This window comes from Erythrolamprus reginae, chromosome 2 (genome assembly GCF_031021105.1).
Source record: "Erythrolamprus reginae isolate rEryReg1 chromosome 2, rEryReg1.hap1, whole genome shotgun sequence".
NCBI classification, from domain to species: Eukaryota; Metazoa; Chordata; class Lepidosauria; order Squamata; family Dipsadidae; genus Erythrolamprus; species Erythrolamprus reginae.
The window spans coordinates 176,622,604-176,637,648 of record NC_091951.1 but is presented as its reverse complement, the minus strand read 5'-3'; the positions used below and the strand labels follow the sequence as shown (position 1 = coordinate 176,637,648).

Sequence of the window (15,045 nt, the reverse complement as noted above, 5' to 3'; positions counted from 1 at the left end):
CCACCCTCCTTGCCTTTCATAAAGTGCTGAAAACCCACCTATGTCACCAGGCATGGGGTAATTGAGGTATCCCCTTGCTAATATTGTTTACGTATGGTATGATTGAGTTGTATGGTTATTTTAATGATATGGGTTTTTAGATGTCTTTTTAAGTATTGGATTTGTTTACATTGTTCACTATTGTTGTGAGCCACTCCAAGTCTTCAGAAAGGTGGCATACTAATGTAATAAATTATTACTTTCAGAGTATAACTATACTTTATAGTTATACTTTATACTCTATAATAATTTATAGAGTATAAATTATTACATTTAATTAAACAATGTCGTTTGGCGGGACCCAGAGGAAGAGCCTTCTCTGTGGTGGCTCCGACCCTCTGGAATCAGCTCCCTCCAGAGATTAGAACTGCCCCCACCCTCCTTGCATACAAATCTAATAAATAATAATAATAAAATAATAATAATAATAATAATAATAATAATAATAATAATAATAAAATACACCCAAATTTTCAGCCTTTTTAGGGAGAAAATGGTGTGTCTTATATTCTGAAAAATACGGTAGATTAGCCCCAATTTCTCTTCATTGGGGTGGAGTGAGCGACAGGCCTTCCTAATGGAGATTGTTCTGAGATGCACCTCTATTAAATAATATAACAGGTGACATATTGCCACCTGCGTGACATTGATTTAGGAAATATGAGATAGCCCTCTATATGCTGGGCAACCTATTTTGAGGACTGCTAATATTTCAGGCTAAAGTTCTGCTTCCATTGCTCCCTTCATGTCTCTGACAATTCTGACTATCCCTAACCATTTCTCTAGTGCCAAGTGAATGATACCACAAATCTACAAATCCTGTTTTCCAGAAAGGAACATGCAACAAATGCTTTCCAAATATTATCTCTGCCTTTACCTCAATGTATGTAAATCATTTAGTATAGGGACTATTGGATAGCTCACTGGGGAGTAATAACCCTCTTTGTGCAAAAAACAAAGTACAATCTATTCTAAAAATATTTATGGAGGGAAGAAACCCCAAAGCACCTGAAATGGGATAAGAAAAAAGGGCCCAAAAAGATCTATGATGTTTTCTGAGCATCTGCTGAAGAGTATTATTAATAACACAATTACAGTAATATAAAATATTACTACATTATTTTCAGATGGAAATGGATTGGTGTAATGTTTGTGTCTCTCTCCAAAGTGATATAATTGCTTTCCTTTTAAAAAAAATAATCTTTATTAAATTTCTACATATAAAAGCAATATAAACAAACAAAGCATACAAAGAAAAAAAGAAAGAAAAATGAGTTGTTTGTCTACTTTCCTTCATTTTTCTTTCTTTCCTTTTCTTTGTATGTTTTGATATGTAATTGCTTTTAATCCTAAGGCATGACTTCTTTATCCCCAAAGAACCAGCACTTTTTAAATGCCAGCAGACAATCTTCAAAATTGTCTTCCCCATTCTGTAAATATTCCAGAGAATAACAATTCCTTTTCTATATGGCAGTCGGGAAGTTGTAATATCAGCACATCTGGGGTAGCAAGTAGACTTCCTGGATTTATTTATTATTTATTTATTAATCAGATTTATATGCCGCCCCAAGGACTCGGGGTGGCTTACAACAATGCATCATTTCTTCATCAATGCTTCATTTGTTAAAATCACCCAGCAGAATGTAATTAAACATTTAGGAAATTTTACTATACTTACTTTCAGAAATATAGAAACTACCACCAAACCATTGGGACTTTTTGCAGCTTCTGTGACATTTGTATATAACTCATGGTTATAGTGGATTAGTTGAACCTAAGGATAGAGGGAAAAATGAAGAGTAAATAGTGGAGAATGAAACCCACTCCTCTTATAAAGCAATAAACATCCTCTTTATAATGGCATATCTGTTTGCCATGTGATTTCCATCAAGTTTGTACATTTTATGATAATTTATCATTATTATTATTATTATTGTTGTTGTTTTGCTATCCACATACTTTTAATAATCACTGTAGTCATCTGACTTGCATAGGAGTGTATCATTATTCCTCTTCTCAACTGTCAAAGGGTGAATTGGACACATTAAGAAGCTGATTTTACTACAAAGGTTAGAGCTCTTTTGCTGCAAAAGCATTTATATAATCCTGCAATATGTCTTTTCTTCCTCAGCCCATTTTCTTTAGCATCCCAGGTTCTGCACAGGGATAGTTGAAGGCAGATCCTTGCAGGCTTGTGAGAGAAAGGAAATGGCAGCGCCAACTGTAGGTATTTTGAATCACACACTGGGAAGGTTCACACAAGGCAACACATGAGAAAGCCTCCAAAGCTATATTCAAAATTCCTCTGAGTACTGTATATGAACCTGAGTGTCACAACATCATGTGCCAAAGTAATCCACTAGGTGCTATGATGTATGTTCTTCAATTTCACAGGCTCCACAAATAGTCCTCTTTTTACAAACTTCTATCTTACAAACTTCTGCTGGTACCAACAACAACTTTAATCTAGAAAGTCTCAGAAGGCCAAAAGAACCGTTGCACTTACCTGAACGGTCTTCTCGCTGCACTGCAAGGAGAGTCCAACATGGTTAATCTTCAGCCTAGCTGGAAGGGACTGAGTTAAAAATTAGCATAATTTACTGGTCCAACCCCCATGCTGCCCTTTCCGGGTCAGTCTTACAATAAAACGAAGTCATAGTGATAGTAAACCAAGGAAACTTTATTAATTAACCAACTTGAAAGTAACTCAAACTATGACAACTCTGAGACCCTGGGCCCAAACAGCCGGGTGGGTTTGGACTCTCCTTGCAGTGCAGCGAGAAGACCGTTCAGGTAAGTGCAACGGTTCTTCTCCACTTGCACTGCTTCGGAGAGTCCAACATGGGATATACCCAAGCTTAACTTATTAGGGGGGGGAAGGCTGGACCAGGGGCGCAGGATCGGTGCAAACTCTCTGCAATACTCTGCGTCCAAAGGCTGCTTCCGCAGAAGCGAAAGTGTCCAATCTGTAATGTTTAATGAATGTATTAGGCGTGGCCCAAGTTGCCGCACGGCAAATATCGTCAATCGGGGCCTGTGTTGTCCATGCCACTGAAGTGGCTGCACTCCTTGTTGAGTGCGCTGTGATGCCTCTTGGTATCGGTGTAGACCTTGATTTGTAAGCAGTGATGATGCAGGAACGAATCCAGCAACTAATTGTCTTGGGCGAAACTTTACTCCCCATAGATGCTGGAAAATATGAGACAAATAGGGCTTCTGTCTTTCTAAAGGTGTTAGTCCGTCGAATATAAAGTTTGATGGCTCGTCTGACATCCAACTTGTGCCATCTTAGTTCCAGTGGGTGGGACCCCTGGGCACAAAAGTCTGGCAGTACAATGTCCTGAGATCTGTGAAAGACCGTGTTCACCTTAGGTAGGAAGGCGGGATCTGGCCTGAGGACCACTCTGTTGGTGTGGAAGATACATAGGTCCGGCCGGACTGATAGGGCTGAGAGTTCGGAGACCCTCCTTGCTGATGTGATTGCCGTGAGGAAGGCTGTTTTCAGAGATAACAGGCGTAGCGGTATCTCCCTCAAGGGTTCGAAGGGAGGCTCCGTGAGGGCCTGTAACACCAGTGGCAGATCCCATGTGGGGAAACGGTGTATAGTAGGAGGTCTAATGTTCGCTGCTCCTCTAATAAAATCCCGAATCCATGGGTGCTGGGAAATTGGAGTAGTGAAGTCCATTTTAAGTATAGTGGCAATAGCTGCCGTTTGCCTGCGGAGTGTATTTGGAGCCAGTCCTTTATCCAAACCTGCTTGTAAGAACTCCAGAATTTGGATCACTGATGGTGACTGAGGATCCTGATTACGACCTCTGCAGAAAGCACAGTAGGCTTTCCAGGTAGCCTGGTAAATTCGCGTTGTGGAAGGACGGCGTGCTGCCTGTATGGTGGAGATCACCTTATCCGGAACCTGTTCCTTCCTTAGTCTCTCCCCCTCAAGTGCCACACGGCAAGACTCCACCACTGGGGGTCTGGATGGCAAATTGATCCCTGTGTCAGTACCACCTTGTGATGTGGAATGCGCCAAGGGGGAGAGATTGAGAGGTCCACTAGGTCCGCAAACCAAGGGCGTCTGGGCCAATGAGGGGCCACCAGGAGAATTTCTGCCTGTTCTTGTAATAGTTTGTGTATTACCCTCGGAATTAGGCAGACGGGAGGGAATGCATACAGCAGCTCCCTTGGCCATGGGCAGGCTAGAGCATTGATCTGTTCCGCTCCAGGTGAGGGGAACCTTGAGAAGAACCTTGGTAGGTGGCTGTTGTGGCAGGTGGCGAATAGGTCCACTGCTGGAATCCCAAATCTGTGCACAATGTCTTGGAAGAGATCCGAACTCAGGCTCCACTCTGTCGGGTCGATCGTGGTCCGACTGAGCCAATCCGCCTGTATGTTGGAGGTGCCGGATATGTGCTCTGCTCGCAGAGATGCGAGGTGTTGCTCTGCCCACCTGAACAGGGACTGAGATTCTCGCATCAGGTGACCTGACTTCGTGCCGCCTTGGTGGTTGATGTGTGCCCTGGTTGCCACATTGTCTGTAAGTATCAGTACATTTCGGCCCCTCACCAGGCCTGTGAAGTGTCGTAGAGCCAGGTGGACTGCTCTGAGTTCCAAGTAATTGATGTTGTTGCATGCGAGATCCTCTGGACTCCATAATCCTTGGGCCATCCCTACCTCGGAGTGAGCTCCCCAACCCGAGAGACTCGCGTCCGTAGTTATCGTCACCTCTTGTTGTAGTAGGAACGGCGATCCTTGATGTAGCGCCGACGACTTCCACCATGGGAGTGATCTGCGTACCTCTTGTGAGATTGTCACCAATCTGGAAGAGTGGCTGGTCCGGTTTTGTTGAAAGGGAATGAGAAACCACTGCAGTGGTCTGGCATGCAGTCTGGCCCAGGGAACAATGCCTATGCAGGAGATGAGAACTCCCAACAGCTGGGACAGAAAGGCCAACGTTACTGTACGGTTGCGTTGCGCTTCTGTGATCAGCGACCTGACCTTGACCTGGCGGTCTGGTGATAGGAAGACCTTGCCTTCCATGGTGTCTATGTAGGTACCTAGGTGAGGTAAGTACCTGGTCGGTATGAGATGACTCTTTTGGTAGTTGATTGAGAACCCCGCCTCTGCCAAGGTCTCCATAGTCTCTGACAGGTCGCGTCGTGCTCGGCTGTAGCTGCTGGACAGTATAATAATATCGTCCAGATACGCCATCAGTCGTAGCGGGCGTGTCCGTAGCTCTGCGGTGAGGATGTCCAATAACTTTGTAAAAGTCCTGGGAGCTGACGATAGGCCAAAAGGCATCGCCTTGTACTGGAAATGGTGGTTTTCGAAACAAAACCGAAGGTATTTCCTGGAATCTGGATGCACTGGGACATGGAGGTATGCCTCTTTGAGGTCTATTGACGTCAGCCAGTCCTGTTGACGTATTGCGGCTAGTATAGTCCTTAGAGAGTGCATTTTGAACCTTCAGTATTTTATGTATAAGTTCAACTGCTTCAGGTTGAGGATGAGGCGGCAACCCCCCGAGGCTTTGGGTACTATAAACACTATGGAATAGTACCCCTGTTTCTCCTGGTGTGGAGGAACCTTCTCGATGGCTCTGATTTGAAATAGATGATGAATTTCTTGGTAAAGGAGGTTGCGCTTGTGATTGTTGGAGAGAACCGGACACTCCAGAAATCTGTTTGGCGGATTCAGGGTGAACTCCAGGGTGAGTCCTTGAGTTATGGTATTTATGGCCCAAGTGTCGGTGGACATAGATGCCCAGGAGGCGGTGAAGTGCTGCAGCCGCCCCCCTATGGGAACTGACTTGGCAGAGTCATTTGTTCCTTCTAAAGCCTCCTCTGTTGGAACCTCTATAGGTCCTCCTTGATTGTTGGAACTGCCTGTTCCTATCTCCAAATCCACCTCTGTCCCCTCTGTAGGACAGTTGGGAGTAGGACCCCTGGGTATAAGATCTTCCAGCCTGGGGTGCAGAGGGGGAAGATTCGGCCCGAAAGGGCTGGCGCCTAGAATATGGAGCAGTGCGTCTTTCCTGCCTTCTGTAAGATCTAGGCATGACTTTTTTCTTGTCCTTGTCTTCCACAAGGACCTTGTCCAGAGATTCTCCAAACAATCTTGACCCATCAAATGGGGCCGAGGCTAGACGTCCCTTGGACTTGGCGTCAGCTTGCCAAGTCCGGAGCCAGAGTAAGCGTCGGGATGACTGGTTTGCTGCTAGGGCTCGTGAGGAGAAACGAGATGCAGACAGAGTGGCATCCGCCGAGAATTCTGCTGCGGCTAGCAGCTTGTTAAGGTCTTGCCTTAAGCGACCCTCCTCAGGTCCCAGCTTAGAGAGCATTTCTTGGAGCCAAAGGACCGAAGCTCTGTTAAAAAATGAGGCTGCCGAAGCTGCTTTGAGGGCCCATGCCGACATCTGGTGAGCTTTTTTGTTAATTGCCTCTGCCTTCCGGTCTTCCGGCTTTAGGCCATCTGCCACCTCGGAAGGAACTAATGCGTTAGATACTAGAGCTGCAATTGGAGCATCCACCGTTGGAAATTCAAGTAACTTTTCCAATTCTGGCTCAAATGCATAAAATTTACGCTCAGAAGCTGTTGGGCCTAGAGCAGCTGCTGGGTATTGCCAAGGCCTCTGTACATTGTCCAAAAAGAGCTTAGGGGCTGGTATAAGGTCAGCATCCCTTTGGATCTCCGTGAGCACCCTCGAGACTGGAGGAGGGGCTGATGCAGAATCTGTGGGCTTTTCAGGGGTGCCCAAGGCCACAGTCATCTTTGCTTTATTAAGCAGTACGCGAAAGATAGCGGGTCTAAAGAGGCCTGTATATGTTGGTGGCTCCGGGGGTGCTCCTTCATCCTCAGATAGGCCATCATCTGGCTCTGAGCCCTGCCCTCTGAATGCAGGATCTTCTAGGAAGGAGTCATGAGCAGGGGATGGGGAAGCCGGTGCTGCCCAGATATTCCTTTGTAGGGAAGGAGGAGGAGTAGGATTTAGTGGGGCAGGAGGTGCATTTGCTTGTTGCACTCCCGTTACTATGCCATGCGAATATGCTGAAGCAATCATATCCTGCAAGGCTGGTGGCAGGCGTTGCCAGGTATCTGGGGATGATCTGAGCCCCGCAGCTGTTGGGGTGAATGTGGCAGAAGGCAATGGTGGGGGCGGCATGTGCCATGCAGGTGAGACAGAGGATGGCCTGGTAACCTCAGGTCTTATAGGGTCTGCCACCTGGGATGGGCCCCCGAACCTATCTGGGGACCAGTCCCTGTCTGTTGCCAAACCATTTCCTTCTGGGAGTCTTGGAGGAGTCCCAGTTATCACACCCCCACTCTGACCTGGTACCGATGAGACAGTGGTATTGCATTGCTTCTGAGCCTCTAGTTGCTCCTCCAATGCTTTAATTCGACGCTCGGCCTCTCTTAATCCAGATGATGACTGAGAGGTTTTTGACTTTGCCTTTGAGGAGTGTGTTTTCTCCTTGGCCTTTGTGGCTGAGGGCTCTGCTGTCCCCTGCTGTGGAAGATCAGCCATTGGGGATTTAATTGCAAGCCTCCGTAACGTGAGAATGGAGGAAAGAGCCTTTTCTTTGTTATAACCAGTATTACCGAGCGAAAAATGGCCACCGCAATTCTTTTTCCTGTGTAACAGGAAATCCGGTCTCTTCCTGCCCTTCTAGGAACCAGGCCGGAAGTCGGTTGTTCCAAAATGGCGGCTCCCTGTGTGCCGCGCCATCTTGTAATGGCCCTTCCCTTATGTAGCCGACTCAGGCAGCAAAGGGGAATAATCGGTTTAAAACCGATCCCGGGCGGCGTTTTTGGGCGGGAATTTCCAATTGCTCGCTCTAGCCCAGCATAGTAAAGAAAAACGCCTCGCCCTGAGATATGGCCGCGCAGGCCGGGGACCTCTGCCGGTGTCGTTCTGTGGCGGGAGATTTGAATCTCCTCCTGCTGCAAGGAACGGTATGGCCGCGCAGGCCAGGGACCTTCATCACCGGTAACCTCCAGCCTTGGGAGCTGTCCCCACGCAGGGGACAAGCTCCGAACTGGGAAAGCCGAATTGGGGCCATACTCCACAGAGCAGGGGCCCAATCACACGAGGTGTGTTGCTCCATAAATCTGAAATAGAAACAGAAAGGAGAAAAATTCATTAAGTACAGTTAGTACATTTATTTCAAACAGTTAATACAGATAAATATACAATTAATAACAAATAAGAAAACAATTAAAAACTACCCCTAGACTCTAAGAGTCCTAGGAGGAAAAACTCATGTGTCCCTACACTATGACTGAGTTTTTTAGACTGACCCGGAAAGGGCAGCATGGGGGTTGGACCAGTAAATTATGCTAATTTTTAACTCAGTCCCTTCCAGCTAGGCTGAAGATTAACCATGTTGGACTCTCCGAAGCAGTGCAAGTGGAGAAAGGGTTAGTTTATGGCACGCTGCACATGATGTTGGCCACATTGTCACACATTGGGAGGCTGATGGTACACTATTTGGAACATCACCCAATCCTGTGTTTTTCCTGATCTCATGATGGTTTTATTTTAAAATGTTTTTCCTTTGTGCAGTGACTGAATTGTAGTTCGTCTGGAATTAGATATGTGCCATTTACATAAGGTAAGAACTGTACTGGTTGGACTTACAATCAAATTGACTGATGACCAGCATCTTGGAATATAATCTGATAACATAAAAAATACAGAGGACTGTCTGTAATTACTGCCTACACAAATTATGATCATTTCCATATACCCTCCAAAGCAAGATCCATATAAATATCCCAATGATATTTTGACTCTGGGTCACAAATGTTGTAAGCTTTAAACTAATCTAGCTATTATTAGGGGATCCATGATTAACTGTTTATATATTTTTGGTATCTATTCCTTTTATACACACATGTACTGTATCTATCTGCCCTTCCTTCCATACACTTGTGATCTCCTGCCAAAAAAAGGGGCTATTTTTTTGCACAAACCTGTATTTGCATCTATCCCTTGCAAATATTCTAATTAAGGCTTGCCTTCCCACCTTGCAATTTTATAACACTGGTAAATTTTACTCTGGATGTTGCTGTTCTAATAATGAAAAAAATGTGCAGAAGCTGTTCTATCCTGTGTTTCTGGATATTGTTGGAAATATTTTTCTCTCCTCTCCTGCAGCAATGGTTTTAAATCTAGGCTATGCAAATTAAATTCTCATGATAACCACTGCATTTCAGACAAACCTTTTTTTAAATGTATGCTGCTAAAAGTGTGGATAGTGTAGGAGAAAAATATCAATCTGTTTACCAGGATTTATAATCCATTTATTCTTGCTGTTAGCATTTCTCGCACAGCCTCTGCTTTATATTTCTTTAAAAATATTTTTAGGTTTTTAAAACCATTGCTTATTTTGTAAAGCAAGTTCCTCACTGTTAGCTCCTTTAGGGAAAAGACGTACGTAGTCCAGCATAATAATGTCCTCAAAATGGACACAGAAATGGGATTCTACTGAAGAATTTCATGGGTTATCTCCTTTACCTATTAAATAAAATAGGAGTAATGCTATTTTTTGCTCTTTCTGGAGTCCAAAGCAAGCAGGAAGGACGGAAGGTTGGTCCTTGGATAGAACAGCTTAGTACCACACAAATAATATGCCTATCCCTAAGGAAAGTTGGATAGGAGTAAATGAGTTTCAGATCTCTATTAACCCAATCTCTTTCTCATTAACTGGGATTGAGGGTTTTCTGTGTGCTTAGACCCAGCTTCGTTGTCTGGTTCAGGAGACATTTTTTCCTTTGTTTCTTTAACTTCGTTTCTTCTTATCTACGACCCACAAATGATCTTTTAGATAGGATTCCTGCATTGTCTCCTTGCTGCTTCCATGCCTGTCTCATATTTAGGTTATGCCAATTTCAGCCTAGTTTCACACATCTTAACCACTATGCTATGTAAGGTTGTTGGAAATCATTTGAGATTCAGTCTCATGGTCTACTTTCAGAAAGTACAAGAAACAGATAACTCTGGAGCATTTTCTGAACTTAGTTGGTTAGTTGCAGACATTTTGTTACCTGATGGGGTAACATCTAGAAGAAAGCGGGGTTTGCTCTCTATTTATATTGAGTAGCTTGCCTGTTAGTGTTGATGGGGATACATTAGTGTCAGTTAATTTATATACTAGTAAGAGATTGAGGTGTTAAAAGCGCTCAGAAACTCTTCTGAATTCCTTTTTGAATTCGTTTTATTTTCATATTTTATAGCCACCATCTCGCAATCAGACTACTAAATGGTGAAGATGTCAAGTCGTCTAATGTGTAGTAGAAATATTTTTGAATATAAGTCTTGCATTAGAAAATATAAAGATTGAAAATATGTAACTTTTAAATATGTTTTGTATGGAAAAAAAAGAAAAGTAATTTTTTCGAATATAAGTTTGATGATAGAGGAAGCATGTAGAAAGGAAGTTATATGTGTTGGGCTATAAGAGATAAAAATTAGTGTTAACATGTATGTTTAATTAATTTAGGCTACAGGCTCACTTTCTGTATCATATACCTATGTATGACTCGGGGGGGGGGATCACACATAACCCTTCCCTGGTACAAGCTGATACAGGAGGCGAACCTGTAGCCTAGAGGCTACAGGGCAGAGCCCAAGGTTCAAATCCCAGTAAGGGTATGGCTATCTGATGAGGACAAATAAGACCAAAATAGATCTATAGTAGTCCCTTCCTTTTCATTATCAGAAAAAATATGTTACACACACACACACATGCACGCATGCACACAAACTTTTTTGTCAAGTCACCCTGGTATACCCAAATATGGGAGGAGCATACAGCTTCCTTTTTGCCTCTCAGTCCCACCAGGGGCCATATTCCAAGGCAGATAAACTTTTTATAGCCGACAACTATAATCTATAAGTGTAACATATTTTTGCTGATAATGAAAAGAAAGGGAGACTACTATAGATCTATTTCAAACTTATTTGCTCTCATCAGCTGGCTCTCGTCTCCTCTCATATTTGGGTTTACCAAGGTGACTCGACAAAAAAAAATCACATATAACCCTTCCCTGGTACAAACTGATAAGGAGGAGAACCTGTAGTCTAGAGGCTAAGGCCACTGCCTTACAGGGCAGAGGCTGCAGGTTCAAGTGTCATTAAGGATATGGCTGGCTGATGAGAGCAAATAAGCTTGAAATAGGTCTATACTAGTCTCACTTCCTTTTCATTATCAGCAAAAAGAAAAGGTAAAGATTGAAAAATAGAAGAGAATGCAAAGATTGAAATATGCAATATATTTTTAAATAAGTTTGATAATAGAAAAGATGAAGATTGAAAAAATGACTTTTAAATATGATTTATATGGAAATAAAGAAGATCAATGTACACTGAGAGCATATGCACTAAAGACAAATTCCTTGTACATCCAACCACACTTGGCCAATAAAGAATTCTATTCTATTAATTAAATTACTAGTATTACATAAATATGAATAAAATGTTCATTGTAATAAGGATAAATATATGTAAAATATAAAGATTGAAATATGTAATTTTAAAATATATTTTGTAAGGGAAAAATAATGATGTGGAAATGAGGATAAAAAAATTATTGATTGATTGATTGATTGATTGATTGGATTCGTATGCCACCCCTCTCCAAGGATTTGTGGTGGCTCACAACATATAAGAACAACAAAACAATACATCTAAAAATCTAATTAATATGGCTAAAAAACTTAGAAACTCTAATGTAATTTTAAAAAAAAAATTCATCACCATTCACTCAAACGAACAAACATACTAAACATTCATTGATCAGGTGGCTAAGATCTAATGGCCCCAAGCCTGGCAGCATAAATGAGTCTTTAAACTTTTACGGAAGGCGAGGAGGGTAGGGGCCCCCACAGAGAAGGCTCTTCCTATAGGCCCTGCCAAATGACATTGTCTGGTTGATGGGATCGTGAGAAGGCCAACTCTGTGGGACCTGACCGGGCACAGGGATTCATGCGGCAGAAGGCGGTCTCGGAGATAACCTGTCCCAATGCCATGTAGGGCTTTGTAGATCATAACCAATATTTTGAATTGTGTCCAGAAACTAATCAGCAACCAATGCAGTCCGCAGAGTGATGGTGAAATATGGATATGCCTTGGAAGGCCCATAACTGCTCATGCGATTGCATTCTAGACGTTTGAAGTTTCCAAACATTCTTCAAAGGTAGCCCCATGTAGAGAGCATTGCAGTAGTTGAATCTCAAGGTGATAAAGGCATGAGTGACCGTGAGCAAAGACTCCCTCTCCAAATAGGGCCGCAACTGGTGCACCAGGCGAACCTGGGCAAATGCCCCCCTCGTCGCAGCCAAAAGATGGTATTATAAAGTCAGCTGTGGATTGAAGAGGATGCCCAAGTTGCGGACCCTTTCTGAGTTGTTATAAGTTGTTTTTTGATTAATATTTAGGAAATAAGCAAAGTAAAATATACTAATATTAAAATATATATATAAGTTGGGAAATGACCACCTTTTTCTTGTTGGAATTAAAATTAGAGATAAAGGAAGAGGGGGGGAAAGACTACTGACAGATATTAAGAGGAAAAGAAATGTGGGAAATGTACTGAAAATGAAATGATAATAGATGGTAATTATTTTAAGAACAAAAAATATTGTTGTTTTTTTTTAGAAAATAATTTTTATTACATATATACACATTTACACAAATAAAATAAATGGTATAAATCATAAGTTGAAACAATGCCAAATTAACACATACTAACAGACAGACAGACAAACAAACAAATAAACAAACAAACAAACAAACACACACACACACACAAAAAGAATAATTCTTATAATATCATTACTTATTTAAGTATACTAAACAATGATGACAATAACAATTAACATATAACATAATATATAATATTTGTACTTAAATTCCCTTGAGGGGGTAAGTTATAAATCATCATGTAGTTTTAAATTATCTACTGGTGAAGTATCTCATAACATCGGTATCTATCATTTTTATTTATTTATTTATTTATTTATTATTTAGATTTGTATGCCGCCCCTCTCCGCGAACTCGGGGCGGCTCACAACAAAAAATATAAACAATCGTACAAATCCAAATAAATTCAATAAATTTAAGTATTTAAAATAGTTTTAAAAAGAACCCCACTATATTAACAAGCACACACACAAACATACCATACATAAATTGTACGTGGCCGGGGGAGGTGTTTCAGTTCCCCCATGCCTGACGACAAAGGTGGGTTTTAAGAGCTTTACGGAAGGCAGGGAGAGTAGGGGCAGTTCTAATCTCCGGGGGGAGTTGGTTCCAGAGGGCCGGGGCCACCACAGAGAAGGCTCTTCCCCTGGGGCCCGCCAACCGACATTGTTTAGTTGACGGGACCCGGAGAAGACCCACTCTGTTGTCCATATTCCTTTAATCATTTTTATTTTCTTAACCACCTTCTTTCATTCATGTTTAATTTATTTAAATTCATACAAATCTTCCCTAAAAAAAATATTGTATATAGATCTTTTATAATTTTTCATATGAAATAAAAAGGATATAAAGTATTATTATTATTGTATTTCAATTTAAGTTTTTGTTTCTTCTCTTAAACCAATTATAGAAGTATTTCCAAGTTTTATAATGGTCGGATTCTTCTTTGTTTTTTAATTTGAGTGTTAATGCGTCTGATTCTGCACAATCTATTAAGAATATTGTATGTATGTATGAAATTCAGAGACATGAGATGTTGAAAGTCCAAAAACAAATAATTTGTGTGTGTGTGTATCAGCAAGAGTGAAAAATAGCTCTCACTTGCTTTCAAGAATTCAGTGCTAAAGGCTATCTGCAATGTTTGTAAAAGAAAGAAAGGAAAAAAATTAGGAAGGTGGTTATCTCCTGCTGGCCTTGAACTGCAACAGGAAAGTCTGTTTCTTCAAGGTGTTGGATAAGTACAGATAAATGCGCCAAAAAAACAGTCATATAGCAGAATCTACATTGTTAAGGTTCTTTAGTCGAGCTATGAAAAGAGCAACAATGTTCTTTCCTTGATTTTAATGTATAAAGTCACACAGGTACAAACATTTTATTAATCATGGACCTCACTGTGCTTTTTGTATAATAAACCCTAAGGAATAATATTCACTAATAAAACGATCATGGGGAATAGGAAGGATGCAGAAATGGATTTGAAGAATGTAATCTATCCACTATTGCAAAGATCAACTATCAAAAGTTCTGGACAACTTCACATCCAAGCACCCAAACCAGGTGTTTTGCATGGTCATATTTTTACTATGACATAAAGCAACAGATTGGTTATGGACCAGGCAATCTTGAGAGATGCATTTTAGCTGCTTGGAAAACATAATGCTTCCTTACTGATTCTTCAGCTGGAGAAGTACATTGTAATAAAGAAAGCTGACTTAAATAGAAAGTGCAAAATGGCCATCTAATTTTTTCTTCTCTCTCAGTATTTATACCATTAAATCTTTTTACTTTTTCTCACAGTGACTCTAAAGCCAACAACCACCACCACAACAACAATAATAACAACAGCAAGAACAACCACCTTAAAATAAACTGGACAAAAGAAGTAGAAACATAGAAGATTGGCAGCAGAAAAAGACCTCATGGTCCATCTAGTCTGCCCTTATACTATTTCCTGTATTTTATCTTAGGATAGATATATGTTTATCCCAGGCATGTTTAAATGCTCCACTTATATAACCTATGGCAGTGACCAATTATCTCCAAACCTTACTCCCGTGTAGTACTTCCCCTCTGTTCTTGCCTTCTGGCAGCTCTGTGCATGCGCGCATTGAGAACAGGCTCCTTGCTGTCCAACTCTATTGCCAGCTTCATAGGCCACTGGCGGACCACAACATCCTATTATCCCAAAGGTGTTCAAAAGGCAACTGGACTTCCTTGCCTTTTGAACAGCACCTTTGGAACAACAATCACGTGGATTACATGTGAAACTCAGAGAAATGTAATACAATACTACTCTTCTTAGCCTT

General features: G+C 41.7%; 1 protein-coding gene across 1 annotated transcript in view; it reads right to left on the bottom strand.

Annotated features, from left to right (window-relative positions):
- CA10 (carbonic anhydrase 10) overlaps positions 1–15,045 on the bottom strand; it is a 423,683-nt gene that overhangs the window by 28,908 nt on the left and 379,730 nt on the right. The window contains exon 5 of the mRNA XM_070736011.1: positions 1,718–1,813. Coding sequence (XP_070592112.1) covers positions 1,718–1,813 — 96 coding nt within the window. The remainder of the gene's footprint in view (positions 1–1,717; positions 1,814–15,045) is intronic.